Source organism: Sporobolomyces salmoneus (assembly GCF_050403485.1).
Source record: "Sporobolomyces salmoneus JCM6883 DNA, S_salmoneus_JCM6883_v1_ctg38, whole genome shotgun sequence".
Classification (NCBI taxonomy): domain Eukaryota; kingdom Fungi; phylum Basidiomycota; class Microbotryomycetes; order Sporidiobolales; family Sporidiobolaceae; genus Sporobolomyces; species Sporobolomyces salmoneus.
In genome coordinates, this window is record NW_027481125.1 from 16523 (window position 1) to 35357 (window position 18835).

The 18835-nt window shown below is 52.0% G+C and overlaps 7 protein-coding genes across 7 annotated transcripts; 1 reads left to right on the plus strand and 6 right to left on the minus strand.

Annotated features, from left to right (window-relative positions):
- Positions 1-127: 127 nt before the first annotated feature.
- On the minus strand, positions 128-3085 carry JCM6883_003935 (uncharacterized protein; the record flags this gene model as incomplete). The annotated part of the gene is made up of 13 exons (XM_076633393.1): positions 128-254; positions 338-451; positions 510-562; positions 629-730; positions 793-978; positions 1044-1114; positions 1174-1191; positions 1254-1785; positions 1875-1994; positions 2065-2346; positions 2407-2433; positions 2506-2787; positions 2852-3085. The coding sequence occupies 13 exons, from the start codon at positions 3083-3085 to the stop codon at positions 128-130; spliced, it is 2148 nt and encodes a 715-aa protein (XP_076486574.1).
- Positions 3086-3335: 250 nt separating this feature from the next.
- JCM6883_003936 (uncharacterized protein) lies at positions 3336-6139 on the minus strand (the record flags this gene model as incomplete). The annotated part of the gene is made up of 3 exons (XM_076633394.1): positions 3336-5064; positions 5129-5787; positions 5858-6139. 3 exons carry the CDS (start codon positions 6137-6139, stop codon positions 3336-3338), a joined length of 2670 nt encoding a protein of 889 aa, XP_076486575.1.
- A 365-nt stretch (positions 6140-6504) lies between these two features.
- Positions 6505-8132, plus strand: JCM6883_003937 (uncharacterized protein; the record flags this gene model as incomplete). Its single annotated transcript, XM_076633395.1, has 8 exons — positions 6505-6734; positions 6804-6936; positions 7001-7117; positions 7176-7224; positions 7297-7486; positions 7561-7746; positions 7832-7951; positions 8060-8132. The coding sequence occupies 8 exons, from the start codon at positions 6505-6507 to the stop codon at positions 8130-8132; spliced, it is 1098 nt and encodes a 365-aa protein (XP_076486576.1).
- A 403-nt stretch (positions 8133-8535) lies between these two features.
- Positions 8536-11691, minus strand: JCM6883_003938 (uncharacterized protein; the record flags this gene model as incomplete). The annotated part of the gene is made up of 6 exons (XM_076633396.1): positions 8536-9207; positions 9274-9358; positions 10166-10386; positions 10452-10772; positions 10838-11360; positions 11441-11691. 6 exons carry the CDS (start codon positions 11689-11691, stop codon positions 8536-8538), a joined length of 2073 nt encoding a protein of 690 aa, XP_076486577.1.
- Positions 11692-12006: 315 nt separating this feature from the next.
- On the minus strand, positions 12007-13323 carry JCM6883_003939 (uncharacterized protein; the record flags this gene model as incomplete). The annotated part of the gene is made up of 1 exon (XM_076633397.1): positions 12007-13323. The coding sequence occupies one exon, from the start codon at positions 13321-13323 to the stop codon at positions 12007-12009; it is 1317 nt and encodes a 438-aa protein (XP_076486578.1).
- Positions 13324-13853: 530 nt separating this feature from the next.
- Positions 13854-16878, minus strand: JCM6883_003940 (uncharacterized protein; the record flags this gene model as incomplete). The annotated part of the gene is made up of 15 exons (XM_076633398.1): positions 13854-13923; positions 13994-14098; positions 14165-14238; positions 14304-14548; positions 14610-14756; positions 14826-14919; positions 14984-15066; positions 15135-15182; positions 15250-15386; positions 15447-15640; positions 15704-15865; positions 15931-15958; positions 16020-16470; positions 16543-16566; positions 16653-16878. 15 exons carry the CDS (start codon positions 16876-16878, stop codon positions 13854-13856), a joined length of 2088 nt encoding a protein of 695 aa, XP_076486579.1.
- A 635-nt stretch (positions 16879-17513) lies between these two features.
- JCM6883_003941 (uncharacterized protein) lies at positions 17514-18503 on the minus strand (the record flags this gene model as incomplete). The annotated part of the gene is made up of 4 exons (XM_076633399.1): positions 17514-17604; positions 17675-17873; positions 17953-18078; positions 18218-18503. The coding sequence occupies 4 exons, from the start codon at positions 18501-18503 to the stop codon at positions 17514-17516; spliced, it is 702 nt and encodes a 233-aa protein (XP_076486580.1).
- Positions 18504-18835: the final 332 nt, after the last annotated feature.

The window sequence follows — 18835 nt, forward strand, 5'->3', positions numbered from 1 at the left end:
GCCAGTCTTCCCACTTGTTTCTCTGACTCTCTCCGCGATATGAGCGGCGTCCGGACACGAGAGAGACCCGATAGAAGATAAGAAGTAAATCGCATTATCAGGATGCAGAGAAATGATTAAGAAGAGTCTAGTCAAACGAGAATTCGACGGCGAGTTCTCCAGTTTCTGCGTTTCCTCCGAGCTTCTCGAAGGCGTGCTTCGTGAAAGTAGTATAGTCCGTTCGGTTGGAGGCCTCGACGACTTCTGCCTCGATCCTGTGAGACAACGCCAAGCCAACTTCACGTTCAGCGAGCCCAACTTGATCGAGGAGGCGAAAAGTGAGAGGCACGAGACTCACGTAGCGCCCGTCTCGACGTTCTTGACCTTGATAGTCTTGCCGCAGTACTCGTTGGAAGGAGTAGTAGGATCACTCCAGAGTTCGAGAGGTAGTCCAACGTAGAGCGAATCGTCCCTTTTCTCGAACGATGATCAGCCTCTGCCTCGGAAGTAACGAACGGCGGCAGACTTACTCGACAACCTTGCCACACGAACTCTTCCATCCCGTCTCTTTGAAGAAGATTGCCTGTAAGCCAAACACAACAAGTCATCAGGTTTCGAGTCAAATTGAGAATCTCGCACGTCCACTCACGGTGGTCTCGTATTTCTTCGGCTGTTGAGCCGTACTCTCGTAAGCCGAGAGGTCGATCGTAGTTTGTTCCTCGGCAAGTGGATCGTCGAACCACCATTGGACCTGCCGAGAGGGAGATCGTCAATTCTCGAAAAGCGAAAACGAAGAATGAGAATGAAACTCACGTCGAGTACTCCGATATCTGGATTGTCCAACTCCGAGAACATAGACTGACTCAGATTGATGTCCGTTGGACCTTCACAGTCTTCACAGACGGCGAGGATCGTTCCATTCCGAGTCTGGTTTGTGAACTCGTTCCAAACGTGAACTTTCGCACCGCAGAAAGTCGAGACCGATTGCGAATCCCCGTACTGTACTCGAGAAGCTCTGTTAGTCAGCGATCTCACAGAGACAGACCGAGGGATCCGAAGCTCACTATCTCGGTAGAAATCGCGACGACGAAATCGGTTTCCTTGTACTTGAGTTGACACGACTTCGGAGCGTCATCTGCACGATCAGCATAAACTTCAGCTATACTCGCGGCCAGGATGGTGTGATGGGCTTACTGGGGTCAAACCACGTCGCTAAAAAGCAGGGGGAAGAGTCAGCCGTCATCTTCCGAGCTTGAAGAGACTGAAGTTCTGACCTTTTCCAACCCATTTCGTACTCTTGTTCTTCTCAGAGTGTTCAGGAACGCTCGGGCCAGGGGCGAGAGTCGGGGCTGGCCACCAAGCTGATCCGAGGTGAGTAGGTTCATCGTGAGCTTGGTCCGGATGCGAAATCGAGTTGCCGTGATCCGAAGCTTGAGGTAGAGGTGCAGGTCGAAGGTAATCAGTTGGAATAGCGCCGAAAGAAGAGATGGTCGGAGTAGCGGTCGTCACGGGCTCGAATGACCGCGAAAGAGCGAAGGACTGTTCCGGAACATTCGAAAGTCCCTCGCGGCTCGACGACGGTTGATACGCCTCGTTCTGGTCAGAATGTAGCGGGTTGGTCATCATACCCCCATCCGTCGATTGATGGTCATCCGAGGCGAGAGGTCCGGAAGAGGAGGAAGGGGCAGCGGTGGGAGTCGAAATTGAGTCGAGATCCGATTCGAGATAAGTTGGGTCCAAGGAGTAGTCAGATCCACCAGGAAGGTAGCTCGAGGAGACCGAGTACGTAGTCGACGCGGCGACAGACTGTATGAAGTGTTCGTCAACGGGAGAATGTGGTGAGTTGAAGCTCGATCAGCGCCGCTCAGGGAGGATGTTTACGCGAACGAACTCACCTCATTACTCTGTAGCGATCCCTCAAAGCTGATGGTCTGCAATGGCGCGAGATCCATCGTCCCTGTAGGGTCAGCTTGGGTCGAATCGGTAGCGATCGATCCGGTGTGAACAGCCGTGTTCTGTCGTTTTACATTGAGATGAGATCAGTCTGCCAAGGTATCAAGCCGTCCTCGAAGATCTTCGACTCACGATGTCTTCTGATCCGCTCGAGGAAGCGGCAGACATCTTCCCGCCGAGATCAACAGATTCAGTCTCTTCGATTTCGTGGATCGCAGTTCCGTTCGTCGGCAACGCAGTCGCAACCTTCGAACTGTCACCGAGGCTCATCGACGAGTTCGAGCCGTGCGATAGGGTGGAGTTGTGAGAGGTCGAATTATGAGCTGAGCTCGAATCGTGCGCCAAGGTCGAATTGGTCTCGGTCGAATTGAGCGAGTGCGAAGGCGTCTCATTCGAGTCGGATTTGCCAGAGTGCTACGAGTTGTCAAATGGTCAGCTGTACAGGCCGGAAGGAGTCAGACGCTTGAGACTCACGAGAAGCATGATCGTGACGAGGATAGCCTGATACCGTTAAACGCGAGGCTTCAGTGTTCCGCTCTGCTCCGATCTAAAGTTACAAGAGAGACGACTCACGATGATCAAAACGATAGCGGCTCCTCCCGCACCAAAGATCCAAATCATTCGCTTTCGTTTCTCTTGAGGAGTCTGAGCCGGGCGACCTTCCTTCTCCTCCTCCTGTTCTTCGTCCGTGGCGTTAGGTACCTCCTCGTCGTGGAATTGAGTTTGTCCTCCCGCGCGTGGTTGAGTACGTCGAGAGGAGGAAGGGTACTGGTTCTCGGGATCCGAAGAGAATTCGCTGTCTGAGAAGGAAGGAGGAGCAGTCGCGAGCGGAACTGGGGCGTAGGCACCTTTCGACTGTTCGTTCGATCAGAGTCAGCTCACGAATAGCCTGACACATGCTGTGAACGAGAGAACTTACCGCATCAGCTTTGGTCTTCTTCGAGCTTTTCACGAGGGCCTCTTTCGTCTTCTTGCTCGAGCTACCTCCAGATTTCGATGGCGAGCTCTTAAGGACGTTTGGAGACTTGCTCGTCGACGTCGAGGGAACGGGCGTTTTCGAAGGCGGTTTGTCGTCGAAAGAGTCGGACGAAAACTCGTCGCTGTCGAGGGGAGGGGCCGAAGGGCTCGGAACCGACTTGCTGGACGGAGGCATCTGTTGCTGCTGAGATCAGAGGAGAGAAGTCAGGAAATGAAAGGTAAGAGAGCCCGAGCGACGAGAAAGCACGAGGCTCGAAGAGGGAAGGGAACTGTGCTGGATCCGCGGAAGGTGAGCACGAACGATGACGACGACCACGATGATGAGATGAAATGATATATCTCTCGCTTGAACAGTGAAGAACGGCAGGCGTATTGGAAACTTCGTCTTCTCGTTGCTTGAAACATTCCGTCCGTGCTGAGCCTACCTAGAAAATAGCGACGACAGCTCCTTCACCATCTCCATCTCCGTTTCCTGCTTCGTTCCCAGCTCCTTGACCGCCTCTACCTTCGCCTGCCGCACCTTCGTCATCGCTGTTGTCGGATACTGATGCACTCGCTGCGATATCTCCGTCTCCTTCATCTTCGAGATCTTCTTCGAGCACGACGTCGTTTTCGAGAGGTGTAGGAGGTGAGTCGGAAAGGTTCGGAGAGGGCGGACTCGGGTTCGAGGGAGCGGAGGACGTGAGTTCGTTCGAAGTTGGTGGGATCGACTCAGTTGACGCTTGAGCTTGAAACGAACTCGTTGATGCAGATGGTTGAGAGATCGAGGTTGACGGTCCTGGAGAGAAGGCTTCGGCGCTCCCATCCTTGAACAATTCCTCGTCACTGACTTTCTCCCTCCCCTGCAATCTCTTTCGCAATCCACTTCCTCCCGGTGTAGACTCTCGACCTCCCGTCGCACTCTGACTAGCTCGCAATCGCTTCTCCCTGTCCCTCTCTTCCTTCTCCCTTTCCTTCTCCCATCTAACTTTCTTCTCCGCCAACAGTCGATCCCTTTTCTCCAACGCCTTTTTCCTCTTCCTCTCAATCTCCGGTACGAGCGTCGCAACGAACAATACCGCTCCGACCCAAATGACCCTCACCAACCTCCTCAACTCGTGTTTCTGTCGTTCCCAACGAGACAGGTTTTCGAGTGGAACGAACGGTCGATTCGGGGAAGAGATCGGTCGACCGGCGATGTAACGTGGGGAGAGTCCGAGATCTCGTGCTTCAGCAACGAGACCAACGGCAGCGAGAGAATTGATCCAGTATTTCGGGGAGAAGATTGAGGGAGGTTCTCGTCGAGAGGTTGAAGAAGTCGAGGAAGATCGTGGAGTCGGACGTGCGACGGCATCAGCGACGGGAGGAGGAGCTGGTCGAGGTTGATCCGCGTTCGGTTGAGGGACGGGTTGATCGTTATCATTGTTGAGACCTTGTCGTTCTCGAGCTGCTTGTTGTCCTCGAACTTGAGCTTGAAGTTGATCCCTCAAATCCCTCGCCAATCTCCTCCTTTCCCTATCTCCTCTTTCCCGTTCTCTGTCTCGATCCCTTCCTTCTCCAGCTGGTATTCCAGCTCCTCCAGCTCCAGCTCCAGGTCTCCTCCTCCTCGCGATTCTGACTCCCTCCCACAAGACCCACATCACAGCCATTCCGATCAATACGTACCTCTTCGTAGGAGAAGCGTGTCTCGCGAACACGAAGAGAAGGAACGCCAATTTGAGTGAGAGGAAGAAGAGCGGAAGGAGGAATTGAACGAGGGAATCGAGGTGAAGCGTGATGGAGATCGTAGCGGCTCGACGAACTGCTCGATGGTTGTTGTGATCTCGGTGATGATGATGTTGGCGAGGAGCCGGATCGCGAGCAGGGTAAGGTGGTCCTCCTCCTCCTGCTCCTCCGACGGGAGGACGTTGAACGGCTCCGGCCGCGCGTAAGACGTCTAAATCTTCTCGACCAGCTGCTATCGGGTTACCGGGTGATGCGCTTGATCGAGAGTAGAGTGTTCGACCGTGAGCGATCGAAGGAGAGGTAGGTTGGAACGTGATGAGGAGTTGTAACAGTGTCGTGAGGATTTTCAGGATCGATTCGGCTCGAGAGACGGATTTGAGTGCGACGAGAGATGGTCTTGCGCGGCGTTGTTGTAACGAAGGAGGTGTATGGAGAAGGTAAGGCAGACCTCTGCGTGCGAGTGATCAGATTATTGAGCGAAATCTGGGCGCGGAACGAACGGAAAGAAACTCACTCAATCTGAACAACCTTGAACTCCCCTTGCTCTCCCTTCTCTCTAGCCTCCGTTTCCTCCTCTTGCGCCCTGTAAGCTTCCTCAAGCTGATCTTCCCTCTTCTGTACCAAACTCCACAATCCACATTCTTTCAACAAGCTCTCAACCTCTCCCAATTCCTCTACTACTGCCTCTGCTTCTCCCTTCTCTCCCGATTGTGCGAGTGACGAAGACCTTTGTTGTACCTGAAGTTGGTAGTAGTAATGAGCTTTTTGGAGGTTGAGGAGGAGGAGAGAACGCTGGATCGGAATTAAACGTTGAAGGTGGCCGAGATAAGTCAAGTACGGGTTGTTCGACGTCGAGAGGGGAGAAGACGTGGTCGATGGAGAGGCTTGAGCAGGGTCGGTCGAGGGAGGTGAGGAGGAAGGGATGGGAGCGACGTAAGAAGGAGAATAACCGGTACTCGCTAGAGGGATTTCTGGTTCGGCTTCGACGACAGGGCCTTCGTCTTTCGGAGGAGAGGGTAAAGGCGAGGGAGGGATCGTGTTGATTGTCGGGAGAGGAGAAGAAGGAGTCGAAACGGCGGGAAGAGGAGGAGGAGGAGGCGAGGCTGTGAAGGGAGCCGACCACGCGCTTGCTCTGACTACGACATGGAGTACGAGCTCGGAAGGAGGTGTAGCCTGTCGAAAGCAGTACAACGAGAGGTCAGCTCGGAAGGTATGAGGTCTCGAGAGGGAGGGATAGACTTGCGTTCAACTCGTCTGAGAAGACGTCCTTGACGACCTCTGTATCCCTACAAACTCTCCCTCCTTTGATGACTGTGATTCCCTCTGGTTTAGGCTTGCCGTCCCAGTCCCGATAGAGCTGTTCCTTGAGTTGGAGGATCGAACACGTCGGACGACACGAAACGGCGTGAGTCGAAGGTGAAGGGTGGACTGGATGAGTAGCTAATCTCAGACTGAGGTGTAGATCTGTCTCTGGGAATGAAGGTGAGGAGGGATTCGGATCGGGAGATGGAGATGACGATGACATCCGAACTGCCGCAAATCGAGATCTTTGAAGGTCCTATCAGCTCTGCGAGACTTGTACACTTGGGATTGATGTGTCTTGAAGTACTGGAGGTTGCGGAAGATGAAGTCGAAGGTTGACCGCGGTCAAAAGCGATTTCCAATTTTCGATCAACTTTTGCTCTCTTTGTGACTGCTCTTTGCTTCTTGCTCTTCGCCTCCGCAAGCTCGACAATCCGCTCTTCCCCTGCCGCCCGTAGACCCGCGTCCAGTCCGCCCTCTCGAGCGAGTCTTTTCATTCATTCAACCTTTCGCATTGCCGGCGACCTTGCTCCCCTTTCCCCGCTCGTCCGCTCTCTGTACCTCTCACCCCACCATTAGCACGGTAGCATGTCGCAACCCTCCGAAAACACCTCGCCAGAAGCGAAAATCGTCCTAGAACACCTCCAGTCTCAGTCAAACCTCCTTCGTTCCTCCTCTTTCTCGACTCCTACGCTCCCCATTTCGATCGACCAAGCACTGTCGAACGTCGAACAGTTCAAAGGGAAAGTAGTGGTCATTACGGGAGCCGCAGGAATCGGGTTTGGAGCTCATTATTCGAAAAAGGTTGCGAAATACGGGCAAGTCTCTCAGTTCTCCCTCGCTATCTCATCTTGCGGCTCAATCGGTTAACTTGTGACGAAATACAGTGCGAAAGTCGTGCTGAGTGATCTCAAGCTCGAAGCGGTTCAGGAAGTCGTCGACGAGATCAAAGCTGCCGGAGGAGAGGCGACCGGAATCGCTTGTAACGTCCTCGATTGGGACGCTCAAGTGAGAATGTTCGTGAGTCACAGAACTTGCTCAAGAGTTTCACTCCGTTTGGCTTACTCCTGGCGTGTTCGTTCAGCGTCACGCGATAGATACATATGGCAAAATCGATATCGTCTTCGCGAATGCAGGGACGTCGTCCGAGACGGATCACCCTTTGCTTGGAGAGGAGACTGATGCGAACGGAGAACCGAAGGTGAGATCCTTATTCAGCTCTACGACGGAATCTGCATGCTCACGAGAAGCCTGAGCAGAAACCATCTACGACAACTCTCGATGTCAATACAACCGGAGTGATCTACAGTATGTTCCCTTCTATTCGTGCTCCTGAGTGACATCAGCTATATTAACGTCTACCACGCTCGACATGTTCAGCTGTGAAACTAGGATTCTATCACCTCTCTCGAAATCCGGCGAAAACCGGCAAATCGATCGTGATCCTCGGCAGTATGGCTTCATTCTTCGGCATTCCAGGTGCTCCCCTCTACACTGCATCGAAGCACGCTGTGCTCGGGTTTATGAGATCGCTTTATCACAATGCGAAAGCGGAAAACATCTCAATCTCGTAGGTTCTCTCTCCCGGTTCGCGATCTCTGACTCACTGACAACTTACTGAATACTGAATGATTTAACTTCCAGGACTATCAATCCGTTCTTCTGCCATACCGGAATCTTCGGTTTCTTACCCTTGCTGGCACTCTCCGGAATCCCACTCGCAACCCTCGACGATGTGATCGGAGCGATGATCTATGCCAGTACCGCCAAAGATTTACAAGCTGCACCAAACGAGGAAGTCAACGGTAGTTCATTCTTGGTCGATTGGAAGTGAGTCCCTGAGTTCTTTCGTCGGAAAACGAAAAGCCCTAAATTCTGACTCGCGACTTCACTCTCGTGTGCAACTCGTGGACAGAGGTATCCTTCAGATCCCTTACAATGCGACTGCGGGCTCTTCGGCGGTATCACTCGAATCCGGAACGACTCAGAAAGGTTACTATAAAATTTTCGAAGAACGTGCTTCTGCCGCCATCTAGTGAGTCCTCTCGTCGGCTTCTCGATCTATGAGAGACTTGCAAGCCCGAGGAGGCACCTTTCGTGTCGGCGTCGTAGAAAAGACTGACGTTTCGTTTCGTCGTTTCAGCTCGGGCAAAGTCGTCAAAGATATTGTCTACGCTTTGAAGAGTCTGATCTGGGACCCGAGGAAACGCGCGTGATGGGAAGCGAGTATGATACTCGGAGGAGCTCTCTCACCTGTCAGTACGGATAAGACAAGGAAAGGAAAGGAAAGGAAAGGAAAGGAAAGGAATCGTTTTTATTGTCATTGAAATCTGTATCGTCTTCAAGCTTTGTTGTCAATGTAGTAAAACTCGTCAGTGCTTCCACATGAAGCATTCGCCCCATTATCAAGGGTCAGAAGCCGTGTCGACTACTCAGAGGCGTGATACTCGTTTCTACAAGCAGTGACTCGTTCTGTCGCCGAAGGGCCTCTCTCTCGCGATGTCGATATGCTAGAGGTCAAACAAGTTTCAGAACCGAAATTGACACAGTCAACTACGGTAATAAGAAGAAAGGGGCATAGAGAGGAGTAGAAGAGAGAAAGTGAGCGGAAAGGAAAGACTAGCCAAAGTAGATTCGAGATTGACGATGAGAGAGGTGGTGTCTAGCGAGGGAGTAGTGAGATCGTCGGTAGTGAGCTTGGACGGGGTTACCGTACTCGTCGTAGTGAACATCGGGGGTGAAGTGGAAGGGATTCGAACTGGGAACCTGTTGTTGGTTGTAGGCGAAGGTTCCCTGCGGCATCGTGAAGACTGAGGGGGTGTAGTGCGGGATATAAGGATGTTGAGATCCGTGAGAGGTGTGTGAAAGAGGGTTCCAGATTTGGGGAGAAGGTCCTCCTGCACGGATTGGAACGAACGGAGATTGATTGACGAAAGAGTTTCCTTGACGCGCGAGCTCGTATTGACCTGAACTGCCGAAGGCGAACGGATTGTACTGATGATCAGTTGGGTCGCAAGTGAGAGTTTGTGACGACAAGTTCGAGCTGGATCCAGAATTGCCTTCGAGCGTGGTTTGCTGGCGAGACGAAACAGCTTGGTACGATGTAGCATTGACCTCGGCGGCGTTAGAACCTCCCTGCTGGCTTCGTCTTACTTCTTCGATCTCATCTTTGAGGAGTTCCAATCGACCTTCGCCGTTTTCGAGCGCCCGGCGGTCGAGTTCCTTCGCCCAGTCGGGACATAATTTCTCAGCATCCTCATACCAATAAAAGTATTGAGCTGGATCGAGATCCTAGATTCAGCAAGACCCCTCTCGTAAGTAGGTTATCGAGCATTGACGAAAAGAAGGAAAACTCACGAGCCGAACGTAAATCCCTAGGACCTCGCTCTTGTACCAAGATGCATCGCCATGTACAGCTGGACACATTTCCAGATGGCCTGACCTGTGTGCCACATGTATCCCGAGTCAGTATGGTTCGTTTGACCCCGATACTGATACGGACAACTCACTGCTTCCGCTTGACGTGCCCATCGTCAGAAGCTTGCGAAAAGAAAAAGTGGCAATTAATGCACCACTTTGAGCGATTTTCGTCGGGTTGATGGTGAATCTTGACGTGACTCGATCGATTCTGCGCAGAAACAGTTCCGACGTATCAGCATCGTTTGAGGCGACTGTAAACCTCGCGAAGGGAGTATTCCGAGTCCCTGCCTCAATGGCGACGCGCCTCCCAGACGAGTATCACAACGGCCGGGAGGAACAAGACGAAAAATTTGCTCACAGAGTCGTTGGTCTCCTTTGTACAGAAAAAGCAGGTTAATTTCGGTCGTGGAGAGCCTTTTCCGTGAACGTCACGTCTGTGCTTCCATAAACTCTGTATCAATCAAGGTCGAATCAGTCATGCTGAAACCGAACGTCCGAGGCAAGACCTCGTACCAAAATAGCAGGCTTATCAGGACCGCAGTCCGGGCAGCGTTGACGCTTGGGTTTGTTTCTGGCACGTTTAGCGACTGGCATATTGTCGAGAAGACTCGAAAGGGAGGAAGGAAAGGTTGGTGAGGGAATGAGCTGACCGAACCAGGATCTCTCGCGCAGACGCCCTCTCCACGGCAAGTCCGATCACCAACGAGAGTCTCATTTTCATCGTCTGTCTCTACTTCTGTCATCCCGATGACTCCGATCTCGATCGCTGTCCCGTCGAGAATCCCGATCGTCTCTTCTGCTACTCCCGCTTCGTCGATCGTCATCGTACCGAGACCTCTTCCTATCATCGTCGTACCTCGAACTCTTGCGATCATCGTCGTAGCGGGAACTCCTCCTCTTGTCGTCGTCTTCGTCGCGTCGCGAGCTTCGTCGGTCGTCTCTTTCTCGTCGAGGTGATCTGTCGCGGTGTCGAGACGAAGATGAAGGTGGAGGAGAGCGAGATTGTCGTCGAGATGAAGTGCTAGGTTTATCCTCGATAGGCAGAGGAGTCTGATAGCCAAAACATCAAGTCAGTAATGAGATTCTCGACAAAAACGAGGCAAGGTTTTACTCACACTTCTACCTGAAGATGAACCTTCCCTCGCTTGTTTGATCAACGGCATAAACTTCATCTCCTCTCGACGACTCTTTCCACCAGGCCCTGAGGAAGATCCATTCTTGGATGTCGAACCTTTCTTTCCTCCATCGCCTCCCATCGCTTCAGTCAAAGGTTTCGCTCCAATTCCGAGCAATGACGGTCTCGAAGATGGTACATGAGCTTCGATAGCTCCTCGACCACTCCGAGATGCCGCTTGACCCGGTTTCCATCCCATGCCTCGAAGCATCGCGAGACCGAACGCTCCAACGGGAACTCGAGCGTAATCTTCGAGAGAAGCCTATCGACAAGATACGAACAGTCAGCTGCGTTCTACCGGAGTCGAGAGAATATGTCATATCGTACCTCGTCAGGTCTCGAGTCGACATCTCGCTTGAATGCGTCCGCCTCTTCGATCGGACCATTCCTAGCATCCTCCGCCGAATAAATCGCTTCCAACTCTGCTTCTTCCTTCTTCGTAGCTCCTCCCGCTTCTCCCAATAGTTCCCTCATAGCCCTTTGTTCTTCTGTTTCCTCGATTTTCGTCGCTTGAACGGGAATCGGAGGAGGAGGCGATTCGATCTTTGGTTTCGAATCTGCTGCGTCTTCGTCGACTTCCATCTTGATCTTCTTCTCTCGTTTCTCCAATCCACCCACGACTTCCTCTGTATTGATCGCGTTGACTTCCGCTTCCGTGATCGGTGCGGCCGCTCCATTCGAACTTTCTCCTTCTCGCATCCTCATCCCTCCTCCTCTCTCTGGCAGATAAAGTTCGCGTTTCTTTCCCGGATTCCTTCCAGCTCTCAGTTCTTCTGCTGCTTTACGCCAATCTTTGTTCGGGAGGGCGGGAATGACGAGAGGAGCTGCCGGTTCAGGTTTCGCATGTTTGCTTTCGTTTTCAGCGGTACAGATCGAGAACGTGCGTCAGCTGATAGCACACATGAGAGGTCAACTCGATCTGGGACTCACCTAGTCGCGCCGTTCCTGCCAAACTCGACGACTTCCTCCTCATCATCAACTCTCCTTCTCTTGCTCTCCCTTCCACTTGCTCTCCTGAATGCATCTGGATCTTCATCCTCACTGTCTCCTTCTTCGGCATATGTGTCTCCTCTCCCTCCGCCGCGTTGGTGAGAGTGTTGTCGAGAGTTGTTTGATCGAGATGGAGCGTTTCCCGAACTGGGTCGTCCAGGTGCCGAGATCTTGAAGGAAATACCGCTCATCGTTGTTCCCTACTGCCTGAGAGCGATCGGAGAGGTTCGAGGTAAAGCGAGTGAAGTGTGTGAGAGAGAGCGTTTCGCAACTTCGCATGCATGTCATCAGGCTCTCTTCCATCAGGATAGGCCGTAGCAAGGCTTTGCGGGAGACCGAGAATAGTGACATCGCTCAAAGTACGGATACGGACAAAGGGAAAACTCGAGAAAGGGCTGCAGCTACTTTCACAAGCACTCGCTCAAGCTTTCTCCCGATACCGCCGACGAAGCTGACACCAGCTGTAGCTGAGAGATGTAACGATTCTTCGAGCACAAAGGGTATCATTACTTTTCGCCTTTAACTCCGACCGCTTGTTCCTGATTCAACCCTAACTTCTCGACCCATTCAGGTTTCGCATCTCCTTTCCTCCTCGTAACCTTGAGACTTCTTCGATTGAGTACCTCCTGAACATCCTTCAAGCTGACTCCCATACTGACCGCCCTTGTCATCGTGAAATAAAGTAAATCCGCAACTTCTCCCGCCAGATCTTCCTTCGTTTCGGCATCGCACACTTCTCCAGCTTCTTCCATGATCTTCGCCCTCAACAGTTTTGGTTCCGAGAAGAGTCGTTTCGTGTAAGATCCAGCGGGTGCCTCCTCCATTCGTTTCTTCAGTGTCGATTCGAGTTCGGCGAGTCCGTTAACGCCTCCGAAACACGAGATTTGTTGCGGAACGTGACAGAACCCTTCCTTCTCTCCATTCGGTCCCGATTCGACAACCCCAAACTCCAACGCGTCGTTATCGCAATCGAACCGAATTCGTTCGACTCTTTGCATCGCTCCCGAGGTTAAACCTTTCTCCCACAGCCCGTGCCGAGATCGAGAGTAATACGTTGCGTTCCCTGTCAAGATCGAATGACCGATCGATTCTTCCGAAGAGTAGACGACGCCGAGAGGAGTCGTGACCGAAGTAAGAGAGACGGGTAAAGTAACGAAGAGTCCATCTGGTCGATCTGTTCGGAGGGCAGTCGTGTAGAGAGTCGCGATACTGAGCTTGCCGTCGTCGGGGTGAGGCGAGGAGAGGTTGCCGAGAGTGGTTGAGAGAAGGGAAGTAGGGAGAACGCAAGTCGCTGCGACCGATTTCGACAGCAATTTGAGCGCGGCGGGTTGGGCGAGGATTTGTTTGGAGTCGCGAGAGGCGCAGAGGACGAACAAGTCGAGAGGTCGAAGGGATTTTGGGGAGACTTTGAGAGCAGTTCGATAGGGTTGAAGGTGAGATTCGGCGAAATCGGACGTTTCGAGGAGGACTGCAGAGATGTTGGCGAGTAGGTCTGGATTCGAGAGGATTGAAGCGTCGCTAGAAGGGGAGGAACCGTCGAGATGGAGGATGAATCGTTCAGAGGGGATTTGGGCGAGGAAGGAAGGGTTCTTCGAGACTAGTCGAGTCGCTCCTTTGTCAAGGTATGCAATGGCTTCTTCCAGTGTAATCTTGCTGTCATCCAGGACGTAGTACTCGGCTGAAGAAGGGAGAGAAGGGAGAGTCGAAGAAGCGAGAGAGGAAGGGACGAGAAGGGGGACGATTCGTGCTAGTGACGATGTGAGTTGTTCAGAGGTAGATTCGGCGTCCACTAGGGGCAGGAAAGGGATCTGGCCGAAGAGCATGATGATCTAACCAAAGATTAGAGATGAAGTCAGTTTCCGAGTCAACAAGGGCTCTAGGCGGAAGACTGACGGGTCGCCGATGACAGTGACTATCAGATCTCTCGTTCTAACTTGTGATCGTGGCGGAACGGTTGGAGAGACGCGATGCAAGAGGTAAGAAACGCCAAAAGTCAAGTTCCGCTCTATCGCAAGCTGTTCCTCTCTCTCGGTCGGCTGACAGAGAGTTTAGAGAGGTGTCTACGAGGTGCTGAGATCATTTACAATAATAAACAATCGATGCTAAACTGAGTAGAGCAGAGTGAGATGTCTACGAAATGAGCGAATGGGTGCGAAATGATGGTGCATGGGTACTGGTGAGAACAAGAGTGATAGAATGAGAACAGAGAGAATATGCATATGGCACCGAATGGGAGAGTGTCCGTGGTAGAAGGAAAGAATGAAAGGAAATGCGAAGAGACGAAGCATGAGAGACGGGTGTCGACGTGGAGAGCTGCTATGCCAGCAGTTACCAATCTTTGAAACGAGATCACTTAACAGTCATCGACGAGACGGTTCTTGGGCTTTGCGTATTGCGAGTCCTTGAAAGTCGTCAAGTTGTTGCTGGAGAAACGGGAGAACAAGCCCGAGTCAGTCTCGCGGTCTCAGGCAGCGAGAGGGAGAGGATACTCACTTTGTGTATAGATCCATGTGGTTGTCGATATAGTCCTTAGTAGGGTACTTCTTCGGATCGCAACCAACGTTGTATTTATCCTTTTCTTGGTAGACTCGAACGTAGCTGTAGGGCGAGCGAAAGCGATCAGTCTCGCTACATCGTTGCGCTCGAGAGTGACGCATGACTTACTCGACACGGAGAGTTCCTGGAAATTGAACTTTGCCCCATTGAGGAAGTTGGAATTTCGTCGAGATAGCCAAGTTCTGCGGGTAGGAGGGATTAGCTCGTTCTGTCCAAGTAGAGTCGTACAAAGCAAGCGAAAACTCACCATGATGATAGCCATAGGTTCATTCGAAACATCTCGTTGACCGATATCGACAGTTTCATCGGGACCCATCGCACTCGACAAGATCCTCCAAGTCGGGTTCTGATTGATCGCCCAGGTGATCTGACCGTCGCCACCTGGAGTGTATTCGAATCCATAGTTGGTGTAGTGAGCTCCCTCGAACGAGATGTCGTCTGTGAGCGTGTTGAGCGACATCGATTCTTGGTTGACCGATCCGTGCCATTGATCTGTAAGAGAGGCGATCGATCAGTACAGACTCGACACAGAGTTCAAGAGCGAAGAACGTACTTTGACTAGTGATCGATTCATCCCAAACGTAGGTATCGGGAGTGGAGTTTTTCCAGTTGTAGCCAGCGTCGAAAGGAGCGACTTGCATCGATTGCGAAGCGGAACCTTGCTTTCCGTTCGGAGCGATTTGACCTTCGAGGATATCGACTGTCGCGACGGACAAGTGTTAATCGAGTTCGGAGCGAGAGAAAAGAGGGTGAAAAGCCGATGACTTACTTTCGGGAGCACCTCGACCAGTCTTGACGTTCGGTCCAGGGTGTTCGTCGCGATCGCTGGGACAAGTACAAGCCGAAGCCCGTTGACCAACAAGCTGTTTCACGATGAGATTGGAGTCAATTTCTCGACGGAGAGAACGAAAATTTGACGAAGCGTACCCAAGAAAGCTCTCCTCCATAGTCTTTACTTCCGGACGTCTTGGCGGCGGCAGGGAAAGTTCCGTTGGGGTACGTTTGATTCGCTAGAAGTGTTGGAAGAGGGTTCAATCCGACATGTCCGAACGGAAGGAGGGGGAAGTGCAGAACCTACGAAGAGTTCCCGAATCACACTCGTTGTAACTGTAGGGCCACATTCCATCTGGAGAAGCATCGACGTCACGGCGTCAGCGACCGATCTGTGCGCGGTCAAGTCGAAAACAACTCACCGACGGAAGCTCCGTAACCGGGTCGACCCAAGTTACCCATCGTCCAGATACCAGGCCAGTAGCCTTGAGCAGTAGGAGTTCCGGGCAAACTTAGATTGACCTCAATGTAACCTCCCGTGAAGCAGAACTTGTTCCATCTGCACGTCAAATGCGATTGTCAGCTTTCGAAATAGTAAGCTAACAAACGTCTGACTCACGATTGAAGCATTCCGGAACGGAAGTTGAGGTCGTGTGTAGGTTCTTGAGTGAGGGTGATCTCAAGATTTCCGTCCTTCGTCGTGACTGCATCGGGATCGTACCATTCCAAATCGACCGTCGCCCAGTAGTGGAGATCGACTGCCTCCCAGAAAGGATCATCTCCAGGCCAGAAAGTACGTCCAGGAGTATTGAACTGCGAGAGGGAACTTCGTCAGCATGACTGCGAGCGATTTTCTGGAGAGAAACTGATTCTCACCTCGTCTGAGAAGACGAGTTTGTATTCTTGTCCGTCGAATCCAGTTCGAGTGTAAGCGGCTTGGGGAGTGTCTGAATCGATGAGCCCAGGAAGTCCAGGAATCGAAGGGACTTGACCCGAAGAATTTGTGAGCATGGTCGAATCAGACAAAGGGAAACCACCCTGTTTTCGAAGATTCGAGAAATCAGCGAATGAACGAACACCGTTACTGAGAGGAATGAGCTCACCTTGATGACGTAGCGATAGATTGGCCATCTGGAAGGTGACACGAGCGTAAATTGAAAATTCGAAAACCTAAAACGAGGCGAAAACTCACCCAGCGAAGAGACCAACAAGAACGATAATGACGATACATAAAGCGACCGTATTGATCAACGCCATGATACTCCATTTCCTCATCTGTTTGTCCATCGCCTTGTCCAAGGCGGGATCCGGATCGTGCAAAAAATCATCCGGTTCCTTTTCCCACAGTAGCGCTGCACTCGCTCCTCCCGCTGCCATTCCTCCACCTGCCGCGATTCCTTCCAACGGCGAGACGCTATGCCGAGAACTACTTTGAGGGATTCCTCCTCCTCCTCGACTATCTCTACTCCGGTAGGTCGGGAAGTTCTCGTCGCTGAATTGAGGCGAGTCGGCTCCTCCGTTGCTGTAAGGGAGAGGTACGGGATCGATTCCCATCGACGATGATGCCATACTGTCTCGGTGCGAGAAGGCTGCAGGCCGAGAAGTGGAGAAAGTCGAAGACCGTGGAAAAGGACCAAAGTTACCTGAGAAAAATGACAAGTTCAAAGTTAGCTCTCTCTCTCGGAATAGACCCGGACAACCGCAATGTTACTCACCTCCTACAGCACCAGTGAGAACAGCTAAACACGAAAAAAAGAGTGGATTGTTTATTGATTAGCGAAGTCAAAGGGGGAAAGCCGACCGAGACGGACAAAAAGAGACTCACCATACGAAGCAGGATCTAAACTCTCCCTCTGACTGTGGAAACTATCTCGCTTTGAGCCACTTCCGGTAACATTGTGAGAGTCGAAAATTCCCGAAGAAGAGTCGTTCGAGTAAAACATATTGCTGATCGATTGACTGAGTCGACTCGCAGGTCTCCGGCGATTCGACCCTGCAGCGGCATGTTGATCTTCAAAGTCCGGCGGCGAAGGAGTCTGAGGCGGACTCATCGTAGAGGACGATCTATCACTCGAGATCGGGGTCGCAAGGGGGAGAGGATTCTGAGGCCGACTCGTTCGATCTTTCGTAAAGAGGGTGACGCGAGTTCGATAGGTTGTGACTGGTTGGTAGACGAGTAACGTAGGTATCGGCAGCTGTTTTGCTGGTGCGCGATGGAGTGTGAGAAGAGCGGTCGAAACTGCGAGTTGCGCTCTATTTTTGACAATTCGTAATGGGTTGTGAATCGAATGTTGTCTTGGCTTTTTACTATTCTAAACTATACGAGAATATGTCAGTACACAGTCATAGAACTCGTTCGAGCAAGCAAGCGGAAGAGAGTGGATCAGAAAATCGATGTCGAAAGTCGAAAGTCGAAATTTCGCAAGCGAGTTGATCAAGTCAGGGTCGTCGGCGTCACCTAGGAAGACATGGTCGCCCTTGACTGGACGGCGCGAGTCGAAGAGCGGATGACAGAATCAGGTCGACCGGTAACAGAGTCAAAGAGTGTCCCACAGAACGTCTTGCGACAAAATTCAAGCGATTTTGCGAAACGCGATTTCGGGGCCGGGCGTCGTATTTGGGCCTTGCGACGAGAATAACGACCATTGCAAGATACTGAGAGGATGAGACTGCCACCTGTGCAAGCTCAAAGTCGGATTTCGGAGCGATCGAGCGACAAATCCACAGGTTTGATCCTCAATTTGAGCTTGCCCTCTTCGATTCCGACCACTTCGACCCTGCCGTTACAGACCATCGGAGTCTAGTCAATATCTCCTTGCAAAAGAAGAGAAAAGGATGAGAGCTTACTGAGTCAAGTCTCGCACAACATGAATACCGTCCGAATTTGTCCGCGCGATCTTGACGCTCTCAGCCTCCTTCACCGGTCCGGTACATACCGTTATGACTTGACATCCTGCCGCAAGACCGCTGGCAATACCGGCAGGCGAGTCCTCCACGACAAGTACGGTCGATGGGTCGAGCTTAGTCGCGATGCGAGTTTCCAGGACTATCGAGAAAGACGCAGCAACGAGTGAGTATTGTTTCAGAACCTGAAGCCAGTGGGACCGCATTGAGCCGGTACGTACCTTGTAGTCCGGCGAGAAAGGGTTCAGGCGAAGGCTTCCCTCGCAAAGTTTGCTCCCCTGAGATCACGAAAGGAATATGCTTGATACCTGCGAGCTTCAACGCGGAAATTACAAAGTCTTGTCCGCCTATAGATCGATCAGAGAGTCAGCGAGTCTCCTCGCTCAACGGAGATTCACCGCGAACCAACCTGAAGTGACGATTCCGAAATTTTCGAATCCGACGCTTTCCAAGCTGTCCAGCAAGTGAATCACCCCGGGCAAAAACCGCCTGTTGCCAAAACCTCTTGTTCCACCTTCTTCGCTTCGGCTTCGAGATCCTCCTCCTTTGTTTCGCTCCCCTTGGTGGGTACTCGTTGGTGTTTTCTCAAGACGTCTTTCGTCCGGACTCCATGAATCAATGGGTCGACAGCGAGAACGCGAGGATCGAGCGATTGGCGCTGACACCAAGCACGGAGGAACCGAGAGACCGCTGGTGTCGAGTCGATGAGAGTCCCATCCGAGTCGAATAGGATACCGGAGACTAGCAGGTCAATCGTCTCTGTCGCCGCCATAACATGCGTGCGAGAAAGGAAAAGAAGAAGAGGACGCCAAGGGGGTCCAGCTGAAAGAGATCAAAGCGCGAACCGGAAAGTCCGACGGATACGAAAGAGAAAACCCGAGCGAGAAGACGAGCAGCTCTCTTTGAGAATTTGAGGAAACCTACACACCGTCCCTACCGCCGAGTCGACGATCAGGTAGAACTCCCGAGGATGGAGGGGAGAATGTGTTTACTGCTTTGTTTCAACAATAACTCTTTGAGCTCTAAATGTCGCGCTCTTTTCACCGCCCTGATTCTATCCACATAAGCTTGACCCGATAATTTCCTCCTTCTGCCCTGAAGGTC